The 26,168-nt window shown below is 40.5% G+C and overlaps 1 protein-coding gene across 1 annotated transcript in view; it reads left to right on the top strand.

Moving 5' to 3' along the window:
- The window catches only part of DPH6 (diphthamine biosynthesis 6), a 338,189-nt gene that overhangs the window by 110,262 nt on the left and 201,759 nt on the right, over window positions 1-26,168 (top strand). Inside the window, exons 6-8 of the mRNA XM_054971781.1 lie at window positions 5,134-5,195; window positions 20,848-20,942; window positions 22,448-22,535. Of these exons, the coding sequence (XP_054827756.1) occupies window positions 5,134-5,195; window positions 20,848-20,942; window positions 22,448-22,535 (245 nt within the window). The remainder of the gene's footprint in view (window positions 1-5,133; window positions 5,196-20,847; window positions 20,943-22,447; window positions 22,536-26,168) is intronic.

The raw sequence follows: 26,168 nt of genomic DNA, 5'->3' as shown, positions 1-26,168 counted from the left end.
GGAAGAGTAGGTATATTTCTCTATAGCTGCTGCTGTGGACATTGTAAGGCAGTAACATCTGCAAGATTAACTTTATTCATTCGCTTTTCTCCACATGCCTCCAGCAGTCATCATTGCTGGGGGTTTTGGGAACTAGGAAACGTGAAACGTGGAAAATGGAGGGGCAGTGAAATCAAGTGGCTGGCCTGTGGGGGACAAGGGGGAATGAGGGCCTCCCCTTCCTGCTTGTAAATTGTCTAGCATACTATTTCTCATGGCAGTCAACCAGTTTCCACAGAGAGCAATGAGTTCCACAGGTTAATTAGTAATTGAGTTAAGAAATAAGCATGTTGAGTAAACAAATGTCCAATGACTTCATTGGGTGCCCTGAGTTCTAGTATTATTTTATTTATTTGATTATTTGTTCACTTTGAGTAGTAAAGTCCCCTATCATTTTGATGCAATGATGAAAGCAACAAGGAAATGTTTTCTCTGCAGCCATTGCATCATGGCCATCCCAGTTGCTCAAGGTTTCTCAGCATCTGACTCCTAAATCTGAACTTTTACAGTCTCAAGAACAATTCGCTGTGATGTCTTTGCAAAGTTTTTTGCAGTTAAAATAGCATGAATATGCTCTGATCTGGATGCTGGCTGTATTACAGGCAGACATCTATCCACTTTCTCTACCCCATGGTTTAATTTTATAAATCTATCATGTCTCCCCCAGCTGTCTTTTTTCTGGTTTGAAAAGTCCCAGATTCTTCAGCCTTTCCTCACAGGAAAATGTGCTCTAACTCTAATCACCTTGGTTGCCTTCCTTTGTACTTTTCCTTCTGCAGTGTCGTTTTTGAGATATGGCAACCAGAACTGCACACAGTATTCTGAATGAAACAACACCGTAGCTTTATACAAGGGAATTATAATACTAGCTGTTTTATTTTCAGGCCCTTCCCAAATAATTCCTAGCAGGAGTTTACCTTTTTAACTGCTGCCACAGATTGTGTTGACATTTTCATTGAGCTTTCCACAACAACCTCAATAGCTCTTTAAATTTCATTCTCAGCCAATTCAGACCCCATTGGCATATATTTAAAATTAGGATTTTATGCATCACCTTACACTTATCCACGTTGAACTTTATTTGCCATGTGGCTGCACACTCACCCAATTTAGAGAGATCCTCCTGTAGCAATTCACAATTTGTCTTGGTTTCTACCATCCTGAATAATTTAGTATGAACTGCAAACTTGGTTTCTACACTGCTTATACCCAATTCCAAATTATTTATAAACAAATTAAATAGCACTATTCCCAGTACTGATTCTTGTGGGAGTCCATTGCTCACTACCTTGTCCATCTATTTCTACTCTCTGCTTCCTGCCATGTAACCAGTTTTTAATCTGAGTAACATATTATCCCACCATCTAATTCTACTGCTTGCAAATGTGAGGTGAGTTATGAAGTACACAACTGGAAAACAGATTCATTTCTTGCTGACTATTTTAGTGTGCAACTCCTGCTTGATTAAATGAGCCAGCTGAAATAACTTCTTTCACAGGTATCATAATTGATTTTTCCCCCTTTAAATTTTGGGCCACTTTCTTGATCTCAAACCTGGAGATGTACCATGAGATTGAACCTGATCATTACTTGAAAGCTATGTACCATTCAGACTTGTACTTCATTCCCTCACCTCTCTAATTTGATATACATAAAGCATTCATAGGCTTATTAGTTCCAGTCATTAGAATGCTGCAAGAATCTTACAGTTGAAGCAACTTATTTACTAATTCTGTTAACAGATTTTGTAAATAAGTATGCATTTATGCATGTAATTAAAAATCTGCTCGAGGTAGTAGATCTGTTCAAGACAGCTTCTGAGATGTTTCAAAAATTCATTTAAATTTGTAAAAATATTTTGTCACTTAATTACAGTGGGGCATGTACCAAAGGTCACCCCTACCATTTATTTGCAGGTTTGAGCAACTGTGTAAAATGGACACACACACCCCCAAATAAAATAACTTGGTTGTTTCTGAAATCAGATATTGTAAAACACATACACCACTAATAATGTATACACTTCTAAGTTTTATTGCAATGATATACGTGACTGAAGGAATTTGCTTTTTTTTTGCCTGTTATCAAATATATGTATCTGTGCACACCTACAATTTCCACAGTAGCACTGAAATATGGCTTGTGGCATTTTGCCCCCTTAATGTAACCTGTAGATTGCTGCCTCCCTGATTTACTTAGTGTTCCAAAGAGATTTTTTGCCACCAAAGGCTCTTGCCTTAGTCCTCTCTCAAGTTGGCTTATTGTATAGGAAATTTAGCTATAGGCAATTGTATGACAAAATGGTCAGCATGTGGGGGTGACTGTGAGGTAAAAATGGAATCCTTTATTCTAGATGAAACAGGTGTTTTGCTTAACCAGAAATAGAGTTTATTTATAAGTACATATGAGTAATGGTTTCAGAGTAATTTATAAGCATATTGGTTTCAGAATAGTTCATAAGCATGGTTAGGGTAGCCAGGTCCAGGTTTGGAAATTCCTGGAGACTTTGGAGGCAGGTGCCACTTTGGGGAATGCTCAGAAGATTCTCATACGGTATATCAAAGAGCCACATGTGGTTCTGAGCCATTGAATGAATTTCACTGAATTGTACTATTAGTATCTTTGCATACTGATTTTACATTAAAACCCCAGATCATGGGAACTGTGTACAATTAAACTTCCTTGGTACTATTAAACAGTATTTTCATACCTTTTAAGATTTTTTCCTTACTAGGAACTAGAATTGTCTTAAGGAAATAAAGCTTTGCTTGCTTTCTTGACAGTGCATAATAAATTGACTGATATAATTCAGTTGGAAGGTTGAAAAATGTACTGAAAATAATGGGGCATAACATGCTAGGGTTAACATTTATTCATAGATGATGCAATTAAATAAAATGGGCATTAACTTCAAGGTCAGGCAGAAAAGTAATAAAACTGAATATTTTAATTGAATCATAATTGCTTCCCGTTGATACAGGCAAGTCAAGTAAAATAGATGTCAGCACTGCAAATTATGATTCTTCCTCCTAATTAATTTCCTAATTCTGCATAGAGTTTTTCAAAAGCTGGGCCTTGTTGTGGGTTTATCCATCCATCCAGGTTTTCTTCTCCTTCGTCCCCTGCTGACCCTACATAGGAAAAATGCATTGTGATTAATTTTATTATAGTTTCTTTGCTTTATTTATCTAATACCCATCATTTAAAAAAGAGAAAAAAAATCAGTAATTAAGATGTAAGCAAGATTCTGTAATTTTTTATCATTAATATTGTGAACACTCATTTTTCGGTAAGTAGAATTTATAACTGAGTGGGTATTTTTAATGGACTAAATGGATTTCCAATAACAGCTTTGTCAGGCTGTTCTGCAGATAATGTGGGAACTGTGCCTGTTAGAAGAAAATAACAACATTAAAATAAAATAATATTACATTTTATTTTAAAACTAAATTTTCTGGAAAAAAATATTCAGAAAGAGACCTTTGAAGCATATCCTAGAGCTGGAAAAGGTACAGAAAGGGACAAGTAAAATGATCAAGAGGTTGAAGCATTTTCAGCACACAAGGCTAAGGGGGGTAAAATATGGCTGAGGGGAAACAGGATAGAGCTTTATAAAATATGAATGGTGGGATAGAGCACTGTTCTCCTTCTCATCATAAAGTTAGTACTTGAGGGTGTTGCATTGAAACTGATTGGCAGTTATTTCAAGATGGACCCTAGAAAATTCTTTTTACAGTATCATGGAATTCCTTACCAAAAAATATGATAAAGAAAGACTATGAACACTGGTGGATTTGAAAAAAAGATTTAAAGCAATAGTCGATATCTTTATCAGCAGCTACTGGCCATGTAAGCTGAAAACAACATTTTAAAAGGCAGAATACAATGTAGCAAGAGAAACTGAAGCAAAAATAGGGGGAGACCATTTGTCTTCATGCTCTGATTAAGAGTCTATGATAAGCATCTGGCTGATAGTTTTTGGTTGATCTGTGGGTTGTGTGGGTTGTGTGTGTGTGTGTGTGTGTGTGTGTGTGTGTGTGTGTGTGTGTGTGTGTGTGTGTAAATAAAAGGGAGAGAGAAAGATGAGCACTTGCAGATTAACATATTGTATTATGTGCTTCAATATTGTATGAAAACCAGGCACAAGTCAAAATTGGAAAATAGTAATGTTGCTAAGGTTTTTATTGGAGTTTCATCTTTAAAAAAAAAACAAGTAATACAATCCTAAAACACTTTCCTGGGAGTAAGCCCAGGAAAAGACCTGAATAAAGCTGTTTAGGATTGGGTCTTCCTAAGCAAGTCTAATTAGAATCCTATTCAGGTCTATTAAATGGGGCTTATTCCCAGAAAAATGTTCTTAGGATTGTACTGTCAATGAAAAAAAAGACCTTTCCCTATCTGAGACTCTATATTATCAGAGAAGGGCAATAGCTCAGTGGCAGAACACATGTTCTGGATACAGAAGGTCCTCAGTTCGATTCCTAGCATCTAGAATGAAAAGGATCAGAAGAAAGTAAGTGAGGTGAAGGACTACTGTGTGAAACGCCAGAGAGTCTGCAGTCAGAGTAGACAATACTGTCCCTGAGAAACCAAAGGTTTGGCATGAAGTACTTCATGTGTTTAGAAAGTCCAGAATTATCACCTTGAATTGTTTTTAGGAAGGCTCTGTTTCATTCATAATTTGCATGTATACATTCAGTCTCCAGCATCAAAGACTAATATGTTGTTTACAGCAAACTATTTCATGTAAATAGTGGCCATGGCTGCATATATAGCACCCATGGGCTATTTTCATTATCATAAATAGGCACTTGATGAAATTTCTCTGAATGGAAAGCAGGCACTGAAACAATGTGTTTTCCAGTTGATGTGCAAGGCAAAGGAAATGAACTTATTTTTTCCCAAGGATGAAAATCAGTTGTTCAAAGGGAATACAAGAGTGTGTTCTGGCTAAGAACATTTATGTTTGCCTCTACAGTATTTTTGATATACAGGAACTGGCTTCCTAAGCAGTAGGGTTTTTTTTTTTAAAGTAATCCTTGACGCTGTTGCAGTACTTTGTTCTCTAAAATATATCTTAACATCTCTTGGCAGGTTTAGATCCAGATAAACATCTAGGAAAAACATTGGATGAAATGGAACCTTATCTTTTAGAAGTAAGTGTTACCTAAAGAATACTCCAAACATTCTCTGCTTCAAAATACAAATAGCAGTAGTTATATGGGGAGGAAACTAACAACAATTAGGTCTTAAAGTGCTACTTTCAGAAATAAACATTAGGCTAAAATGTGCAATACCAAAAAGGTTTCATAAGTAATCATAAAGAAATTACTTCAATTGTACAAATGTTAACCAACTATATATTTGAGAAGTGTTGTCTAGGAAATACTTTTTTCATATAGGGTGGCAATTTAAAAATAGGAAAAGTTACTCTTTAATGTATGAAGTATGGAAGGGTCTCTTTTCTGTAAGGCGGATGGTGATTGGGTAGTTTACACTATGAAAAGAGATTAATATCCAGGTAGAAAATTGTAGTGTAGAAAGCAGACTAAAGGGAAAACCTTGAGGAATTTTGGAGACGGAGTTTAGCAGTATAATTAGTGGTTCTCCTAAGGCAAAAAAAAAGCGTATTATAATCTTCATTTGAGGTTAGTTCCCTAATTAATACAGGGATTTCTGCATGAATAAATACATGTATAATTGCAAACCCTTTGAATGTGAAATATAATCTACAAGCAGGTCCCATAATGACTTGCAAGGGGCATCTTAATTTCCCCTCCAACCACTATTTCCTCTTTCCCTTCCCTAAAAGTCCACATAGCCTTGCTCCTTTTCCTGCTTCCTTGTCTCCTTCCGACCCACCAGCCTACCTACCTTTATCCTCTCCTTTGTCTTCAGGTTTCCCTCATTCTCTTCCCCTGGCTGCCTCTCCCTGGGAAAACCCTGTCCAAGGTTTTCAGTGCTAGCTGAGCTGGTCCAGTTGCACAGTGGGAAACTCACAAGGATTTGCAGGGCCACTTCACTTTCCCCTGCATCCCCTCCGTACCCTATTATTTTTTTCTCTTCTCCTGGCAGCCTCCATATCCTAACTTTCCCTGCTTTGCTCCTTCCCAACCACCAACCAACCTACCTTTTATCTGCCCACTATTATAAACTATTTTTACTATTTATATATATTATGTACATTTACTTTCTCCACAGTGGGGCCTCAAAGCAATTTACATATCCTCCTGTCCTCCATTTTATCCTCACAACAACCCTGTGAGGTAGGTTAGGCTCAGAGTATGTGTCCTGTCCAAAGTCACCCAGTGACCTTCCACAGCAGAGTGGCTGTTACAACCCTTTCTTTCTCTTGGGTAGATTCTGCCTTTAAATCTTTCTCTTACAGCCTCTGGGTACATTGCTGCCACCAGGAATATTATATTCCAAGATATTTTATTTAAATTTCCCCTTTAGTAACGTGCCCAAGTGTCAGGCTCCTTTGTGGTACTATTTATTTATTTTATTTATTTATTTATCGATGCCAGGTGAGCCTCCCTGGGGCCAGGGACCTTTAGCAGATGTTTCTTACTAGAATGGAGAGTCCTCTGGGGTTCATATGGGAAGAGGTGGTCCCGCAGATACGCTGGTCCCAGTCCGCATAGGGCTTTATAGGTTAATACCAAAACCTTGAACTTGATTCGGTACTCCACCAATAGCCAGTGCAGCTGACGCAGTGCTGGTGTTATATGCTCACGCATTGGCAACCCCGTGATTACATGTGCCACCGCATTCTGCACCAGCTGTAACCCCCAGATCAGGTTCAAGAGAAGCCCTGCATAGAGCATGTTACAGGTGTCTAACCTAGTGGTGACTGTTGCCTAGATCACTGTAGTCAAGTCACGGGACAAAAGATAGGGAGCAAGTTGCCTAGCCTGTCGGAGATAGAAGAACAAGGACCTGGCAACCGCCGTGATCTGGGCCTCCATTGTCAAGGAGGCATCCAAGATCACCCCGAGACTCCTGACTCTCGGGGCTGGCGTAAGCACTGCCCCATCAAGTACAAAAAGCCAGGGTCCCAAATTCACATTTCCACAACTCAAGTACAGGATCTCCGTCTTCGCAGGGTTTAACTTCAGCCGGCTTTGCCTCAACCATCCAGCCATGGCTTCAAAGGCATGCCTCAGGACATCTGGGCCAGATCTAGGCCGGCTGTCCATCAGCAGATATAGCTGGGTGTCATCTGCATATTGGTGGCACCCAAGCCCCACTGCAGCACATCACATACTAGTGGCCAACGGGACGATAACTTATCTCCTAGCGCCACCCTCTGTCCCTGACCGTGAAGAAAGGAAACAAGCCACTGTAGTGCTGTCCCCTGAATTCCCACATTGGCGAGGCGGTGGGTCAAAAGATCATAACCGTATCGAATGCTGCTGAAAGGTCTAATAATATCAGCAGTGCCGATCCTCCTCGATCCAGGTGTCTGCGGAAATCGTCTGTGAGGGAGACCAGGAATGTCCCCACCCCATGTTCTGGGCGAAACCCAGACTGGAAGGGATCTAGGACCGAGGCCCTAGATCTATGTGGCCTTGAGGATAGGAATAGGATATAGGAATGACAGATACTCTGGGATATGAACAAAATAAATAAATAAACTTTTATTTTTATAAGAAGCCTATCGGTTTCATATTATTTCTTAAGCTTGATGGTTTCAAAGAGTGTTGTTGGTTCTTAAAGTTTCTTTTCATAGACACAGTCACATAGATCTTCTCTCAGGCTTCACACACATTTTGCCTGCTTCAGATATCAATCTCTCACTCAAATACACATAGACTTTCTCTCTCAGGCGCACACACAGTTTGCCTGCTTCAAATAGAATGAATATATAGTCTCACAGACGCATGCAGTTCAGGCTTCCACACAGGTTGCCTTTCTCTCAAAAATACATGAACTCCCTTAGGATGCACACAGCTTGCCTGCTAAAACTAGACTGACTCTTTTCTCTCCCTCAGTAACTAAAAACTGCATTCACTCCGCCCACTCTCTCAGTCATCAACCAATCATCTCACTCACTCATCCCTCTCTTTCACCCCCCCCCCACTCTTCATCTATACCACACCAAGCATTTAAATCCAGAGGAGTTAGTCATGTTAGTCTGTAGTAGCAATAATAGAAAAGAGTCCAGTAGCACCTTTAAGACTAACCAACTTTACTGTAGCATAAGCTTTCAAGAATCACAGTTCTCTTCTTCAGATGCAACTGAAGAATCTAAAGAAGAGAACTGTGATTCTCGAAAGCTTATGCTACAGTAAAGTTGGTTAGTCTTAAAGGTGCTACTGGATTCTCAAGCATTTAAAGACACACACACACATTTAAAATCATTACAGTGGCTATTCGAATTTGGGTCCCCCAGATCCTAGTCTGGAATTAACCAGAACTGGCTCACTGGCTTTTGTGGGATGGCTGCTGTCAAACAGTCCCTAGCAGCTGGACCTGCGAGAGTTGCATGGTAGCAAGTTGCCTGGTACTGCTGCTGGGCCTGACCCTAATTTATCCTCTTTCAAAGGTATAAACAGTCCTGGGAAGGGCTTCTTCGTATCCCACTGGCTTTTCCTGGCAGAAACCAAGGCTTGAATATTGTTGCAGTTGCCTAGCAATGGCCACTGAGGGCATTTGTTTCCTAAAGCTACAAGCATTCCTTTTACCATGTTAGGTTTTTTACCACCCCCCCATGGTTTTCCCCCCAGGTTTTTCTACAAACCTGAGGCTTTTCTCAGATTTTAGAAAGATCTATCTTGCCTGTCCATGGTCCCAGTATCCAAATTTAATTATCCACAGAGAGGGCCATGTTAAGAATTAGATTTATTGATGTTCTGAAACTACCAAGCCTGTGTACAAAAGCAAAGTTTGATTTCAAACTGAATTTGGAAACCCAGATCTTAGGCTTAACCATTGGGACCTCCCTCTTCCTTTCCCAAACCTTGGTGGTTTGTTCTCCCCAGAGGAGGGGCTCCATGAGCCAGAGGGCGTCAGGTTTTTTTGATTAGGGCCTCTTGTGTTTGCTTGGTTGATGTAGATCTTCTACTGAGGCCTTACATTGGGTGTCCACACTGCCAAAGATGAGGTAGGAATCCTGCTACTTAGATTTTATTGTAATAGAACAGTGTCAACGATAACAGATCTTCTGTTTGATGTGGCCATCTAACTGTGCTGAAGTCACTCCATAGAGCAGTCTGAAAAGTTTTTCAGCACAGGTAAATACTTGGTGGATTTTGTATGGTGGGATTTTTGGCTGTAAAAGTCAGTGAAAATAAATATTTTACTAGTTATTTAGCTAGCTTTGTAGCTTAGTGTAACTGAAGTGTAAACACCAGCTGCAGAGGAACTTGAGGCTATAGTTCTAAAAATATTTTCTTTGAATTCTGTCAGGGGGTGGTGTATGTATGTTAGCAAGTGAGAGTACTGCCTCAGAAGGAAATGGGCCAATTTCAGAAAAGCTTTCTTTGTTGTTTGCCATTTTGTCAACCCCTTGTTTGTTTAAGCATCATATGGTTGCCTTAAAGCCTCATACATGCTAATAAAGAGAATTCAGCCTTCACCTCTGGTTTGAAATAAATATTTATTTAAATTTTTAGATAACCCAAATTCTACAGAAATTGGTTGTTAATAGATTTAAAACACACAAAATAATTTATTTAAAACCTACACATGCACTATTCACACTGTAGTCACTAGAACATAAGAAGAAGATTGCTGGATCAAACTAGTGGTCCATCTAGACCAGTATCTTCTTTCACATAGTGACCAGCCATTGATTCTAGAGGGCCAGCAACACGGCCCAGAGACCGAGGCTTTCAATATGCCTGATTAACTTGTGGTGAAACATTTGTGGTTAGAACTATTTTTAAAAATCATTAACTGCTCCTCAAGAGAGCTAAGCAGTGCTATAGCACTAGTGAAGGCAGGGTTAATCCTATTCCACTTTCCCGTTTTCCTCATTTAAAAGGTCTCATCAGAACAGCTATTTGTCCTGTATGGTACTTATATGTTTCCCATTTGTAGTAAACAGCGGTTTTTTGGGAGTGGTGTTAGCCAAATAGGAGGTCTCCTTAATTGGTTGGGGAAGTTAGTATAGAGAGGCAAGCGAGAGAGGATAACTTAAGAATCTCCACCAGTGTTTATGGGGATTACTCTCTTAGAGAACTCTCAAATGAGGTAGATGTTCAACCAGAAAGGGTTTTTTTTATTTAAAGAGAAATAAAAGGCAAATGTACAGAAAATCACATACAGCACACATACAAGGCTAACTAGCTAAAACAGAGAGGAAAGTGAGAAAAACAGTTTCAGGGAGGGCAATAATTACCAGACTCAAATATAGGAGCAGTCCGTGGAGGCAGCAATGAAAAAGACTAGCATTTCACGGTGAGAAGAATCTCAAGCAAACTTGATGGTGGCTGTATGGATCCAGAACATACACACACAGCACACACCTGCAGAGCCCAATTATAGGACAAAACGTATCCTGGGGCAAAATGGGTGTCTTTGCCCCAAAACAATAACTTAATGGTTTGTCCGGAGATAGAACAGTAAGTTGGGAGAGACTTGATACATCTATCTAAGGTGGAATGTAGATGAAAATTTTGCTTGATGACTTGGTAAGTACTGGATGGGAAAGTTACCAGGTTTGCTGAATAGCTTTCATTAGGATAGATGGGTAAGAGGAGAGCATAGCAAGGCGTTGATGAAATTAGACAAGAGTTTTCTTAGGAAACCTCATTATCTCTGCGTCTCTCCATGGCGTGGAGAGGCCATCAGTCAGTCAACCACCTTTTCCAAGCTCCTGTCCACCTGGCATCCACTCTGGGCCAGGCATACGAGGACATACGGCATATGAAGAAGGGATTTATGATATTCCATCAATTAACTGCCCTCTTAGAGTGAAGAAAAGGTCTGATTGCTAACATTGGGGGACAGGACCGGTTGATTGAAGAAGTAACGTTCCTTTTTTCTGTAGCTAAAGTCCAGTTCATGCATCCCATCACTCTTGCTTATACCCCACCCCCACCCCAAAAAGCAGAAGAGATACAATCACCACTGCTGTTGTGTCTGGTTTGTCTGTGAGGCACACTGATTTTCTTAATTAAAATTAGACATATACTCAGAACAGTGATTTAAGCAGAAAAGAAAGGAGATTCCCCTCAAGGACAGACAATTCTTGCAGGTTTCTAAATTGTTTGTTGCTAAAAAAATTCCTAATAGTGAAATGGATGTCCCCTGCTATGTCCACAGAAACAAAGGAGGCGTTTCTGCATACTCAGGGAACTCCTCAGGAATGCAGAAAAATATGAGAAAAGGGCTCATAAAAGCATGATAAGAATTGAATATGCTCTAGAGTAAAGATGTGAAGGCCTGGAAAAATCCCATCCCATTTTTCTCCTTGGAAAAAATTGAAAAATTTGGGGGATCACAGGTGGGGGGACTCTTACAAAATATTTTTTCCTTTTGGAGTGTGTGAAATGCTTTTAAGGCAAGGCTTCAAAATTTTCATACATTTTGCATCTCAGTTAAAAGTGATTCAAAAGCAGGCGGGGTAACAATTTTTTGAGAACTTCTGAATCCCTGGAAGAGAGAGTTGGGGTGTGTGGGAAATTTCAGAATTGTTCCATCTTCCTATGATTCTTTGTGGGTCCCTAGCTGATGCAGAGTTACCTACTCTTAGAGAGAACAGCTTGGAAGCAGATTCAGAGAAGCAAGCACAGGACCTCCCAGAACCTGGAATTATTCAATTAATTGACGTCTCAAATAGCAGTTCTCTTGCATCACACTAATGGCTCCCAGGACACAGTTTGGGAATCACTCTTACTGTTGGTGATTCTATGGAGCTGATATGAAACTAGAAGTCTAAGGAGCTGGAGTATTTTATAATCCTTGCAAAAGAATATACATATTCCTATAAGTAAGCTAGGCCTTCAAACTGATTTTTTACTTTTCTGAAAATAAGAATAGACTGTGAATGAGGGACTGTGGCTAAGGCCGTTTTCACACTGCTTGTGGCATTTGTCCTCTTTATGAGACCTATATTAAACTTCTTCCTGGCCTGTTTCCTTAGATTTTTGCCACCGCCAAAGGCTCTTGCCTTAGTTTTCTCTCAATTTCACTTACAGTATAGGAAGGCTTAGTTATAGATTGTAGAAAGACAGAATGGTCAGTGTGTGGGGGTGGCTGTTGAGGTTAAAAAACTATCCTTTTATTCTAGATGAAATAGATGTTTTGCTTAACCAGAAACAGAGTTTATTTATAAGAACATGTGTGCAATGGTTTCAGAGTAATTCATAAGCATATTGGTTTCAGAATAGTTCATAAGCATGATAGGTTCAAGATATTTACAGATCTTCAAAACGACTCAGTCAGAAGGACTTCTTCCCAGTTGCCACTTATGCTGATTTCATTCACAAAGTCAAACACAGAGACATCTTCCCTTACCACTTCACTCATAGAATAACTCTCTCCTCTCACACCTGCAGACGCCGATTGAGTCAACTTCAGAACACTCTCTAAAAGCTTGCAATTCTCTCTGCCCCCTAAGGTACCGTTACCACCCAATCACAACACACTTCATTCACCCATCCAGCCCCTCATTTTCCTCATTTAGAGACCTGCATTTTTAAGCACAGTAAACATACATTCAAAACCCCACCTCAACTGGCTGAAATAAAATACACAAAAATGTTTACATGGAAACACATGACACTGCTTTTATAAACCGTTTTGGCTCTGGTTGCTAATGGACTTGTTGTGCTATGTTTTGGCTGCTGATTGTTAATGGATTTTTAAAAAACTTTTTCACACCGTGTTGTTTGTGTCCCTCCCATTTGTAAAACAGATTTGAGGGTTTTTTTTTTTAAAAAAACCCTTTCTCTCACATTTTCATTTCAACTGGGCTTTCATCCACTGCTGCCATGACACCATCTACAGTGATATGGGGACGTTTACTTAATCCTTTACTAAAAAGGCACTGTTGTGTAAAGTATATCCTAAACATAATTTTTTGGGGTATAAGTCGTAGCTTAAGATCCATAGAAACAAAAGGTATAAAGTTTAAGACCATATCCTATTGCTTTGGCAAAAATTGGGCAATCTAGCTCCTTATTCCGCTCATTCCTGAGATTCTACATATCAACATAATCAACATAAAATACTTATAAACAAATATCGTATGTTTTGTTTTCTGTACTGATTTAATGAGAGTTTCCAGGAGTGAGGGAAACTCTGAAACAATGCTGCAGAGCCTTATTCAGATACCAACAAATGTTGCAGTTGTAAATACTGCCATTCAGCACAAGTCAGCAACTCATATCTAGACCTCAGCTGAGAAAATAACAAAAACTCATCATCAATGTATCTTCTAGAGATCTAGTATAACATTTTTAAAGTGAAATTGTGTTCATCCCTTTCTTAAAATTCCTTGCAGATATATGTGGAAATGGTAACATTGTCAATTTTTTGTGGAGCTGGATTAGATTCTGGAAAATTGTAGAACATATATTTTGTTTGGAACTTAAATATATCTGTTACCTTACCTCCTTATATTTGTGCATCTTAAATAGATCTGTAACCATCATTTAAAAAAAGTTCTGATGAGTCAGTCACTGACATGAGAAAGTGGGATGCTCTGACAACGATAGAGGTACATACTTGGAAACTCTTTGATGTTGAGATCCAGGAAGGATTTGTGGCACCAAAGAGACAGGGTTGGGACCAACAATTTAGAAATAACTTGTAAACAATTTTTTCTTTCTTACTGTGATATACTTAGTGAGAGCATCAGTTGGAAGGAACAACCTTATACTTCATTGTTCCCAATATAGCCACTTTTGGAAAAGGCTTTTGTTGCTGTTGTTACTGGCTGGGGATGGGGGCAGGAGGGGGGGGGAGAGAATCTCAAAGAGCTTTTCAGCAGTAGTTTTTGGCAGGAAGTACAATAAACTGTTTTGACTAACTGTTTTGTAAGTTGTCCATTCTTATTGCATCAGCATTAATTATTCTTGATAGATTTGTCCTACAAGAACCTTACCACAGCTTCTGACAGGTAGAACTGTCTCTTATGTCAGCAGTGTGAGTTTTGGAAGTGAAAACTTGATTAAGTGAATGTTTGGTTACTTTTAGACGAAGATATATTCTCTCATTAAAAGGAAAACGTCTTTGATAATTTAGACTTGTTGGGGGGGGGAAGGCTGATTGGATCTTTATTTGAAAATAAGATTTCAATTTACCATCCAAAATGGGTAAACAGAAATGATTTAATTATATAGCAGATAACATCTTCATATGTTTTATATCTTTTTCTCCCCAGCAAAATGGTTGAAAGGCAATGAAAGCAAAATAGCCATGATAGATGATGAAACCTATAGAAAGTTCGATAAATGAATAAAATTCAGGCAAATTCGTTTCTGCATTCAAATTCAAATTCTTATTGCTACTTCTGTTTATTTTATTTTATTTATTTCAGATTTGTATTCCGCCCTCCCTGCGAGCAGGCTCAGGGTGGATAACAACATATTAAAAATACAATTAAAAATTCATGTACATTAAAAACAACACATTTAAAACAGGATGGTGGACAGCCTTCACAGGGAGGGTTGAGATTTATACACCCTGTTTTCCAGGCTGGTGGAGGCCCAGCCTCAGCCATATGCCTGGTGGAACAACTCTGTCTTGCAGGCCCGGTGAAAAGATCAGAGTGTCCTCTGGGGAATATATAGGGAGAGACGGTCCTGTAGATATGCTGGTCCCAGTCCGCACAGGGCCTTATAGGTCAATACAAGAACCTTGAATCTGATCTGGTACTCCACTGGCAACCAATGCAGCTTGCGTAAGAACGGTGTTATATGTGCCTTATTTGGCGCTCTTGTAATAACACGCGCCACTGCATTTTGTACCAGCTGTAATCTCCGGGTGAGGCTCAAGGGCAGAGCAAGTTACAGTAATCTAGCCTAGAGATGACCATTGCTTGGATCACTGTAGTTAAGTCACTGGTTGACAGGTAAGGGACAAGTTGCCTGGTCTGCAGCAGATGGAAAAAAGAGGACCTGACAACAGCTGTGACCTGTGCCTCCATTTTCAGGGAGGCATCCAAGATCACCCCCAGACTCTTAACCCTCGGAACTGGCACTAACGGTGCCCCATTGAGGGCCGGGAGCTGGAGTCCCGAACCTAATCCCCCGTGGCTCAAGTACAGGACCTCCATCTTCATCAGGTTCAGTTTCAGCTGACTCTGCTTCAACCAACCAGTCACGGCTGCAAAAGCATGTTCCAGGACATCTGGGGCTGAGTCGGGCCGGCCCTCCATCATCAGATACAACTGGGTGTCATCTGCATATTGATGACACTCAAGTCCTAAACTTCACACCAAGGGGGCGCATATAGATGTTAAACAATAATGGGGAGAGTATTGCTCTCTGTGGGGCCCTGCACACCAAAGGGTGGCGGGATGACAATTTCTCCGCAAGCACCACCCTCTGTCCCCGACCATGGAGAAAAGAGACAAGCCACTGTAAGACAGTCCCTCGTGTCCCCACATCGGCGAGGCAGTGAGTCAGAAGATCGTAATCAACTGTACCGAACGCTGCCGACAGATCCAATAATATCAGCAGCACCGAGCCGCCTCGATCCAGATGTCTACAAAGATCGTCTCTGAGGGCGACCAGCAATGTCTCCGTCCCATGTCCCGGATGGAACCTGGACTGGATGTGGTCTAGGGCTGAGGCATCCTTCAAGAAGCCCTGCAACTGTTCCACCACCGCCTGCTCAATCACCTTTCCCAGAAACGGGAGGTTCGAAACCGGGCGGTAACTGACCAGGTCAGTGGGGTCCAGCAATGGTTTCTTCAAGAGAGGTCTCACCACAGCTTCCTCTAATGGCCCAGGAAAACCCCCGGAGCCTAAGGATAGGTTAATAATGGCCTCCAGCGAGGACTGCAGCCCCTTGGCACTGGCCTTTACCAGCCACAATGGGCATGGGTCCAAGGGACATGTGATGGGCCTAACTGATTGCAGGGTTCTGTCAATCTCCTCCTCAAAGAGTGGACTGAAATGATCAAATATCGGCCCAGAAGACGGCCAAGGGGTCTCTAGCTCATTCACTGAATCAACTGTGGCTGGCAAGTCGCTGCAGAGAGACAAGATTTTATCAGCGATAAAGCTCCCAAAAGCCTCACAGCTAATTTCCGAATTCAAAAGCTGATGGCCTCCCTCTGGCAGGGAGACCAATGATGCTCTTAAGAACATAAAAAATCTTGCTGGATGAAACCACTGGTCCATTTAGTCCAGCATCCTGTCTCACACAGTGGCCAATCAGTGTAGAGGCCGAGGCCTTCTCCTGAAGTTACCTCTTGGCATTGGTATTTAGAGATTCACTGCCTCAGATTTTAGAGGTTCCCTTTAGTCACCATGGCAAGTAGCTGCTGACAGATCTATCCACCATGGCTTTGTCTAATCTTCTTTTAAAACTGTCTAGGCTTGTGGCCATCACTGCATACTCTGGCAGTGAATCCCACATCTTAATCACTCATTACATAAATAAGTACTTCCTTTGCCCATTCTGAATCTACTGCCCATCAACTTCATTCTAGCATTATAAGAAAGAGAGGAACAGTTTTCTTTGTCCACCCTCTCTATCCTGTGCTTAATTTTATAAACTTCTATCATGTCCCTCCTTAGATGTCCCAGGCTCTTCATACTTTCCTCAGAGCAAAGATGTTCCAACCCCTTAATCATCTTGGTTGCCCCCTTCAGTACTTTTTCCAGCTCTGCAATGTCTTTTTGGAGATACAGTGACCAGAACTGCACACAGTGTTCCAAATGAGGCTTAACCATAAATCTATATAGGGGCATTATAATATTGGCCATTTTATTTTGAATCCCTCACCTAATAATTCCTAGTGTAGAGTTTGCCTTTTTCACTTCTATGGCAGTGAGTTGACACTTTCATTGAGTTATCCACTATGACCCCCAAGGTCTCTTTCCCTTAGGGTTGCCAGCCTCCAGGTGGTGGCCAGAGATCTCCCGGAATTACAGCTGATCTCTTGGCCATAGAGATTAGTTCCCCTGGAGAAAATGGCTGCTCTGAAGGAAGACCTCTATGGCATTATACCCCACTGAGGTCCTTCCCCTGCCCAAAACCCATACTCTCCATGTTCCACCCCTCAAATCTCCAGGAATTTTCCAGCTTGCACCTGGCAACCCTACCTTCCTTCTCAGCTTCAGTAAGTTCAGGCCCCATTATCATATACTTGAAGCTGGGATTTTTTGTTCCAGTGTGCATCACCTTTTGCTTGCCTACATTGAACATCATTTGCCACATTGTTGCCCACTCACTCAATTTGTGGAGATTCTCTTGGACCCTTTCACAGGCAGCTTTGGTTTTTACCATCCTGAACAGTTTGGTGTCGCCTACAAACTTGGCCATTACACCCTTCATCCATAGTTCCAGATAATTTATGAACAAATTAAATAGCACTGGTGCCCATACCAGTCCTTGTGGGAACCTACTGCTTACTTCCTGCTATTGCAAGAATTGTCTATTTATTCAACCTCTTTGTTTCCTGTCATTTAACCAGTTTTTTTAAGCATAAGACCTATCTTCTTATCCCATGACTATTAAGCTTACCCAGGAGTATTTGGTGAGGAGCCTTGTCAAAATCCTTTTGAAAATCCAAGTAAATAATGTCTGCTGGATCACCCTTAATCTATATGCTTGTTCACTTTCTCAAAGAACCCCAACAGATTGGTGAGATAGGTCTTGCCTTTCCTGAAGCCATGCTAATTTTCCTTCAGTAGACTTTGTTCCTCTATGTGAGTAATAATATCTCTTTGATTACAGTTTCTGTTAATTTGTCTGAGTCAGAAGTTAGGCTGTAATTTCTGGTTCCCCTCTGGACACCGTTTTTAAAAATTGATATAGCATATTCTACTCTCCAGTCTTCTGATACAGTGGCTGATTTAAGTGATAAGATATATAAATAGGTTAGCAGATCAACAATCTCACATTTGAGTTCCCTAAGAACTCTGGGGTATATGCCATCAGGACCCGAAGACTTAATGTTTTTTAGTTTCCCCAGTAGGTATAAAACTTGATCTCTTGTCACCTCAATTTGACTCAGTTCTTCAGACTCTCTTCCTGAGAATTGTAGCTGTGGCATGAGTACACACCCTCCACAGTGAACACAGATACAAAGAATTCATTGAGCTTCTTTGCCATCTTTCCATCTTTCTTTAGCAGTCCTTTTATTCCTTGGTCATCCAAAGGCCTAAACTTCTATTTTGGATACCAAGTTTGTAGGGGCCTTTTGAGTAGTGTATTCTCTTTTATAACCTTCTAGTGGTACATAAGTTAGGTGGTTACTTCTCTGCCACTAATTTGGGACTAACTGGAACCAGTACCGACTGGAGACTACCCTTTGAAATATTGATGCTAGAGATTAGGTCTGGCATGTGAGGTAAGAAGAATGTGCACTGAATCTCTCTCTTCCTAAGACTTCACACATCTGAAATTAGAGGTAAGTATTCCAGGGCAAGATTTGACATTCAAATGCACTTGACTTTTGCCATTAAATACCCAGATACACTGAACAATATTGCATCTTCCCCCAACTCTCACTCCTCTCCTGCTCTTGTGGCTAAAAGGGGCTCTAGTTTTGTCCTGTAGCTGTTTGTAGAGAGGAAGGTGAACTGAAGAAGATACTTTAATTAGTATTAAACTATATGCCTGGGAGCTTGTCTTTTTCTGCTGTTTGCTTCACATTGTGAAGCTATGCATAGATGGATATTATTGTCAAATGTAGCACTCAGTGTTATTGCCATATTCTGTTGTGAATCAATTATTGTGTTCATTGCATATTGTATATAAGTTGATTTTGTAGTATACTATGTACAGATTTACCATTTGAAACATGTATTGTTTATTGTTTATTAAAGTCTTTACCTGTTGGTTTGAGGAAGGTGATCAGCATCTGTGCAGCACTTGTGGCCTTGTTTTGTGTGTCTGTTCATTCTGAAGATATGCGTGCACTAAGCATAGTTATGACGATAATAACTACCATAAATGGAATGTATTTTGTTCAAGTGCAAGAGTAGTTCTAAGCAGTTTACTCAGTATACACTTTTGACATCACAGCCCACTTCACTCATGCAGAAAGCTTATATAATGCAACTATGAAGTTGTTCTTCTTCAAAGCAAGGAATTCAAAGAAGGTGCTGGTTATGTGTTTTTGATTATTTCTACAGCTGATTGCAAACCTCACTAGTTAATGGGGAAAAGTGAAGGGAATGAGAAATTGTGGACTGAAACTTCTTGAGCAGTGTAAGAAGTTGATTCACACAAATAGAATAGCCCCTCAGATGGTTGCACTATAAATAGCCATTATGCCACAGTTTTCCTGACCAAAATCACATGTGCATTGTAAAGCACAAGAAGGTTGGAATGTGATTGTAAATCAACTTTCTTACATGGCTATCAGCTGATTTAGAAGCTTCGTGTAAGCACATTTAAATTTGCCAGTTTTCATGTGTTTGAAATCTGATACACCCGCCTTGCAAACTATTTTTCTGTTTTTCACACATACACACAATTCTGTTCAACTGAAAACATTAGCACTATCTGTGAGAGAGGATCACTAGCACTTTAATAGATAATAAATAATCACAGCATGTACTCTGAATTGTACAGTTTCTTCTGTCTTATATACTAATAGCTAAGTGGCAAAGCAATGAGGATACTTAAATCCAGAGTTTGGAGCCATGAATGGAAAAGACAGATCTTTCTAGACACCTGAAAAATGCTCCAGGATAGCAGAAAAATCTGAAATCTTTTTTTAAAAAAAAAACGGGGTTTAAAAAATGCAGCTTTAACCAGATGCAGCTTTAACCAGATGCCCTCAGTGGCTGTTGCTAGGCAATCATAACAGTTTAGCCAGCATTTCAGGCTTGGTTTCTGTCAGGTAAAGACAACGGGAGGGGGCAGAACCCTTTCTAGGGCTGTTTTGGCCTTTAAGGGAGGACTCATCAGGACCAGGACCAGAAGCAACTACTGGGTGACTTGATACCACAAGACTTGGATGACTCACCCAGGCCCAGCTTGCTACTGTTCAACAGCAGCCCCTCTCCAAAGCCAGTATAGTTTAATGGTTAGAGTTTTCAGAGTAGGATCCAGGAGACCCAGGTTCAAATCACCACTCTGCTGTGGAAGTTCACTGGGTGACTGATCCAGTCACATCCTCTCAGCCTAACCTATTTCTCAGGATTGTTGTGAGGATAATATGGAGGCAAACAGACTGATGTAAGCTGATTTGGGTCCCCACTGGGAAGAAAGGCAGTATATAAATGAATTAAGAAATATAGGTGAAGATGGATGGCAGATAAAAGGTAAGTTGTTTAGTAGAAGAGAAGAACATAAGGAAAGGTGAGCATATGGAAGCTACCAGAAGAAGGGAAAGAAGAAATTGGGTAGGGAGGAGGATAGGGAAAAGTGAGGTACCCCCTGCATGTCTTTGCAGGTTCCCCATCATGCAACTGGGCCATGGGGGAGAGAGTGCCCGAGGGAGGGAACGGGGGAAAGCTGAAGATGGGGGGGGGCAAACAAAGGTGACTGTGAAGGAGAGAAGGAAGCAATAAAAGGGGGGAGGCTATGGGGAACATGGAAGGGAAAGAGGAAATGGTGGGGGAGGGGAAAATCCAATGTCCCCTGCAAGTCTTTGCAGGCCTCTGGTTGTGTTTCTCTATTAATAAGAGCAGTATCTTTTTTGTTAACTTTTGTGCTTATCTTTTCCAGCTTTCTAAGAACTACGGAGTCCATATTTGTGGAGAAGGTGGAGAATATGAAACTTTCACATTGGACTGCCCTTTATTTAAGAAGAAAATAGTTGTGTAAGGAACTGCACCTTCCCTTCCCTTTCAAATTTTAGCACTGGGGACATATTAACGTTTAGCTTGAGGCCACTTCTGTTGGCAGCAGCAGAATGTGTCCTCTAAGTTCACAAACACTCACTTTGTTTAACATTGGCAAAGCCCTCCACAAGCCTAAATCAATGCCTGACAAGACGGGGCCTTCATAGAAAGCTATAAACTTTTTAGACATTTGCACTTTCGTTTACTTGCTGATTATGGCCTGCAGTAAAACTGGTACCTACACACTGACACTTTTATCCTTTCATGAAGTGCGAATTGCCTGTAATATTTATCTTTCATTACAGCTACATTTGATAAACTGCCACATCAGTAGCCTGTGGGTTCCATTAACTCTGTTTCCCTCCCCCCCCCCTCTTTTTTTCTTTTTAACATTAACAACGTTGGATGATAATGCTAAACATTTGGTTGAATTACTAAGGGATGTTTTGAATGCTAATGTTTTGAATCAGTCCAATTTGCACTGAGTAGATTATTTCTGTACCATAAATTCTTAAAATGTATGGGTGGAGGTATGGGGAATTTCTTCATTGCTTTGTAGATTTGTCAGTGCAATTATAGTACATAACTTAGCCTGCATGAATTACACGCGATATTTTGACTGCTATTTTTCCCTCTTTTATCAGAGTTTACAGATCGTCTAATAAAATAGTATCTTCTTCTGTACTCTACTTTACACCAATAATTTCAGCGAAAGGAGCAATTTGATTACAATCTTAGAAAGACTTTCTTAGGAGTAGGCTAGTTGGCTACGCTTGGCTGAAATGGTTTGGGGATCATATTACTTGGGACATTTCAAGCATGAAAGCTACCTTCCCAATGAGCACAGAATTGATCTGGGTTGAATTTGTGCTAACTGAGCATGCCCTTAAGGATACATTTATATAATACTGAGATACTATCACATGAGGAACTACAGAACAGCTGGACAAGGCATAAGTTACATTGTTCTGTAAAAGCTTGAGAGGGATTGTAGATAGAATTGTTCAAGCACTTCAGAATATTTTAGATTCTAGGTATTTCTGGCCACAGAAACTGAACTGGCAATTCTCCAGACTGTCTCACTTCAGTCACAATCGCTCTTGTCTTGTCCACCCTTCCCATTTAGTCCCAAGTCAGTATATCCCGTGGATATCTTTGTTTTATCCAAATGTGGTGGATGTTCTTTAAGCCATTGAAAAACATGCCGTTGTAAAGTACTGTTTATAGATAGGTTTGTGGATTAGATGTTGAAGTGACACTACCGATATTCAATGGTTCCTTTAAAAAAAATTAGCTTTGATAATTAAGGTACAAAAAGTTTTTAATCATTAAGGCATAGCATATATGACACGTGTGGAGTCTGTTGACCCCAATATTAGTTCACTCAAAAATAAATCTCACTTTGTTTAGAGGAATATGAAAATTAAGTGCTCATTCTTGAAGTGTTCCCTGTATTTTCTTTAGTCTATGGTTCTGTGTTGCAGGGATTCAACAGAAGTTATTGTACATTCTGCAGATGCATTTGCTCCTGTGGCTTATCTTCGTCTATTAAAATTGCACTTGGAAGACAAGGCAAGTATTAAATTCCAGTTTTCATATAGTATTATTTATTGTTGATTTTATAATTCTAGAGTTTTACGGCAGGTAACAATGAATTAATAAAAACACAAACTATCAAATTATAGTGTAATAGAAACTGCTAAAATATTATAATGGTAAATTCCCACCTCATATCAACTTAAATCCAGGACTCCCAAAGCTTAACCAAATTAAAGTCTTGTAACATTAAAAATCTTTGGTGAGCTTCCAAGGAAGAGAATTAAATACCAATTGGACAGCCACCAAGAATAAAAGGAAAAAATGCAGCTGCCTTATACCGAATCAAAGCATTGGTCTATCAAATTATTGTCTACTTAGATGAGCAGCAGCTGTCCATGGACTCACTTTAGAGATCTCTTACATCTCCTGCTATCTGATCTTTTTAACTGAATGTAGCAGGAAGTGAACCTGGGTGTCTGGTAAACTTAATGAAGTAGTTTGGAATCATCTTTCAAATGGCAACGTTGCATAGGGGAAAAAAGTGATCTCTAGGGTACATTAGGTGAGAGTGGATAAAAACATTCTAGTTGTCAGCCTATGCTTTGCACATAACCTGGCTTCTAAAAGGAGGTCATGCCAGTGCTAATGCACCTTGAAAATACACTGGCATCTGTTTTTGCACCTGAAGCCTGTGAAGAAAAACAAAAGAGTACAGTGCAATAACCTAGCCTCCTCCATGTTACTGAACAAATGCCTGTTTCAAGGTTTCACAGCCTCTCCATCAGAATTGCTGAAAAATACCACTAGGTACGACTGCAATCTGGACTTTTAGGAATAGCCGGGGATAGGGCTGTGCACAGGTGGGTAGATTCGGTATTCGGTATTCGCCAATTTGGAGTACTCCAAAATCCGAAGCGGCAAGCCACTTCGGATTCGAGGTTCGGGAATCGCTTTGGTATGCTCCGTGAAGATTCGGAGCATACTGAAGCGAGGGGGGGAACTCCCACCACCACCACCCACCCTCCCTGGGGCAACCCCTCCACCCCATCCTCCCTGGGGAGACCACCCCCACCCACCCCAGGGAGACCCCTCCACCCCCACCCAACCCAGGGGAGATCCCTCCAACACCCACTCACTTACCTGGGTTATCAGCTGGGTGGCGGCAGCAGCACAAGGCTGCGTGGCCTGGAGCCAGCCGGCTCCCCTGCCACCGTGCCGCCGCCCGAGCCTGCGGGGTGGTGGGGAAGGCCAGAGCCGCCACCTCCGACCCTTCCTGCCCCTCAAATGGCCGCAGTGTGCCGGTGCCACAGTGGTCATTTGAGGGGCAGGAAGGGCTTTCTTCGGCTTTCTCCGCCTCCTCTGGCCCTTCCTGCCCCTCAAATGGCCGCTGCGGTGCTGGCACACCACGGCCATTTGAGGGGCAGGAAGGGCTGGAGGAAGCGGCTCCGGCCTTCCCCACCACCCTGCAGGCTCGGGCGGCAGCACAGCAGCGGCAGAGGAGCCAGCCTGGAGCCACCGCAAAGTTAGTGGTGGGGGAGGTGGGGGTTAATGTCTAAAGGGCCCCGTCGCGGCTTGTAGCCCTTTAAACAAGCCCCGAAGCTTTCCAAAGCATTTCCGAATGCTTCAGAAAGCTTTGCTTCGGTATTCCGAAGCATTCCTAATCGGGTTGCTTCGGGTAACTTTACCCAAAGCAAAACCCGAAGCGCACAGCCTGTGAACCTTAGTAACTAGGGATAATTGAACTCTGTCATTGCTGAGAAGTTCTCTCCATCACCAGTCTATGAGAATATAATCCTGGCGTGCCGTTCTATTTTTGCCATTCTTTCAACATACAATGTTGAGCTAGCTACATCTGAGATAAGTGCTAGTAAGTGCCATCCTTCTATAGGCAGGAAAGAATGACTTGAACAGGTAAAAGCTGTGTTTTCTTACTATTGTACTAGTGATTAAATGATGTCCTGCATTAATGTTCATCTAATAATGACTTAATTATGCCTGTGAAACATTCTTTTACCATGCCCATCGGATAACCAATCCCCAGAGTGATTTTCCCATACAAAACAATGGCTGAATTTTACCGATTTTTTTCTGAATTCCGAACTGTACACCTCTATTCACAGATGTATGTAAAACCAACATAGAAAAAAATACTGAAATATTATCTTATTTTACCATGGTATGCTTCTAGTCTGTCACTACAATTTTTCATCTAAACACTGAGAGCCAGTTTGGTGGAGTGGTTAAGAGCACAGGAATCTACTCTGGAGAACTGGGTTTGATTTCCCACTCCTCCACTTGAAGCCAGCTGGGTGACCTTGGGCCAATCACAGCACTCTGGAGCTCTCTCAGCCCCACCCACCTCACAGGGTGTTTTGTTGTGGGGATAATAACAACATACTTTGTAAACCGCTGAGTGGGCGTTAAGTTGTCCTGAAGGGCGGTATAAAAATCGAATGTTGTTGTTGTTATCATATGAATGATTTGTCTTGTAGAAGTAAAAAAAGGTAATAGCAGAAATGGTCTAATCATCTATTTTGACCTGTTTAAGGATGATTTATTTTGATTATTAGTTCATGTTATAATTACAGCAGCTTGAGATAGATGTGCATAAGAAATGTTTTTGTTTAAAGCCAGTTTCCTACAGATAATTTCTATTCTTTGTCTTAATTAATGGAAACTGTGATGAATTCGGCAGTGGTTTGAAGCTATTGGTAGATATCATAACAAGCTTTATTTAGGAAAGTGTTGCTACACATTATCAAAAAGATTAGGTTTTCTTTAAAAAAAAATCAGTGTCTCCATAGATATTTCTTCCTTTTCCTAGCACCATGCTACCCCATCCTCAAATGTGCTATTTTAGTATATACCTTCATTAATAAGGATTTTTTTAACAGTGTAAAGCCTTAAAATATTATCTTGAGACTGAAAATTATACCAGATTACTATGTGAAGTGCAACCAAATAAGCTGAATAAGAGCACTCTCAGGGAGGGGAGAAAAGTGGAAATATATTAATATTTCTTAGGGGCACTGACTTTATTGCTCATGGCAAACTTGATGCTAAAATGCTCTATACATCACTACAATGTGACAGGGTAGGGAAAATGAAAAATACAAAGCTTTACATAAATCAGGCGAAAAATCATATTAAAATGCATAACATTTTATATAAGAATCAAGATTTTACTTTTATCTATTCAGAAGCTCTTTCCTCCATCTTATGTAGATGTTTAAGATTTTGTTAAAGCCTCACAGTTTCAAGCAGCTTTATAGCAAATCATATTTCAAATTCATTGTAGACAAAGCTGTCACATTCTTAAAGAGCTAGCATTTATGGAATTGTGGTCTAGATTTTGGGATAAGTACTTCATGCCTTGTAGAGTTAAAGAAGGTAATTGTTTGTTTTGTGCTGTGGTTGAATCATGGCAAAAGGCATAACAAACTTTAGATTAATTTCTGTCATGTTATAATATGCTGTTTTTTCAAAAAACTTGTAAATATGGAGGGGCATTTGATTTTTGTAGAGCATAACATGTCACTGATTTAAGATTTTAACCCCATGAGACTAAAGATCTGTGCATATTCAACCGCCGCCTCCAAATATTAGACTTGAAGTAAATTTTTAATCTATTGTCCCTCTTAACACTTTTTACATTGTCAATGTATT

This window comes from Eublepharis macularius, chromosome 2, assembly GCF_028583425.1.
Source record: "Eublepharis macularius isolate TG4126 chromosome 2, MPM_Emac_v1.0, whole genome shotgun sequence".
NCBI lineage: Eukaryota > Metazoa > Chordata > Lepidosauria > Squamata > Eublepharidae > Eublepharis > Eublepharis macularius.
The sequence above is the reverse complement of the archived record's forward strand: the minus strand, read 5'-3'. Positions and strand labels throughout refer to the sequence as shown.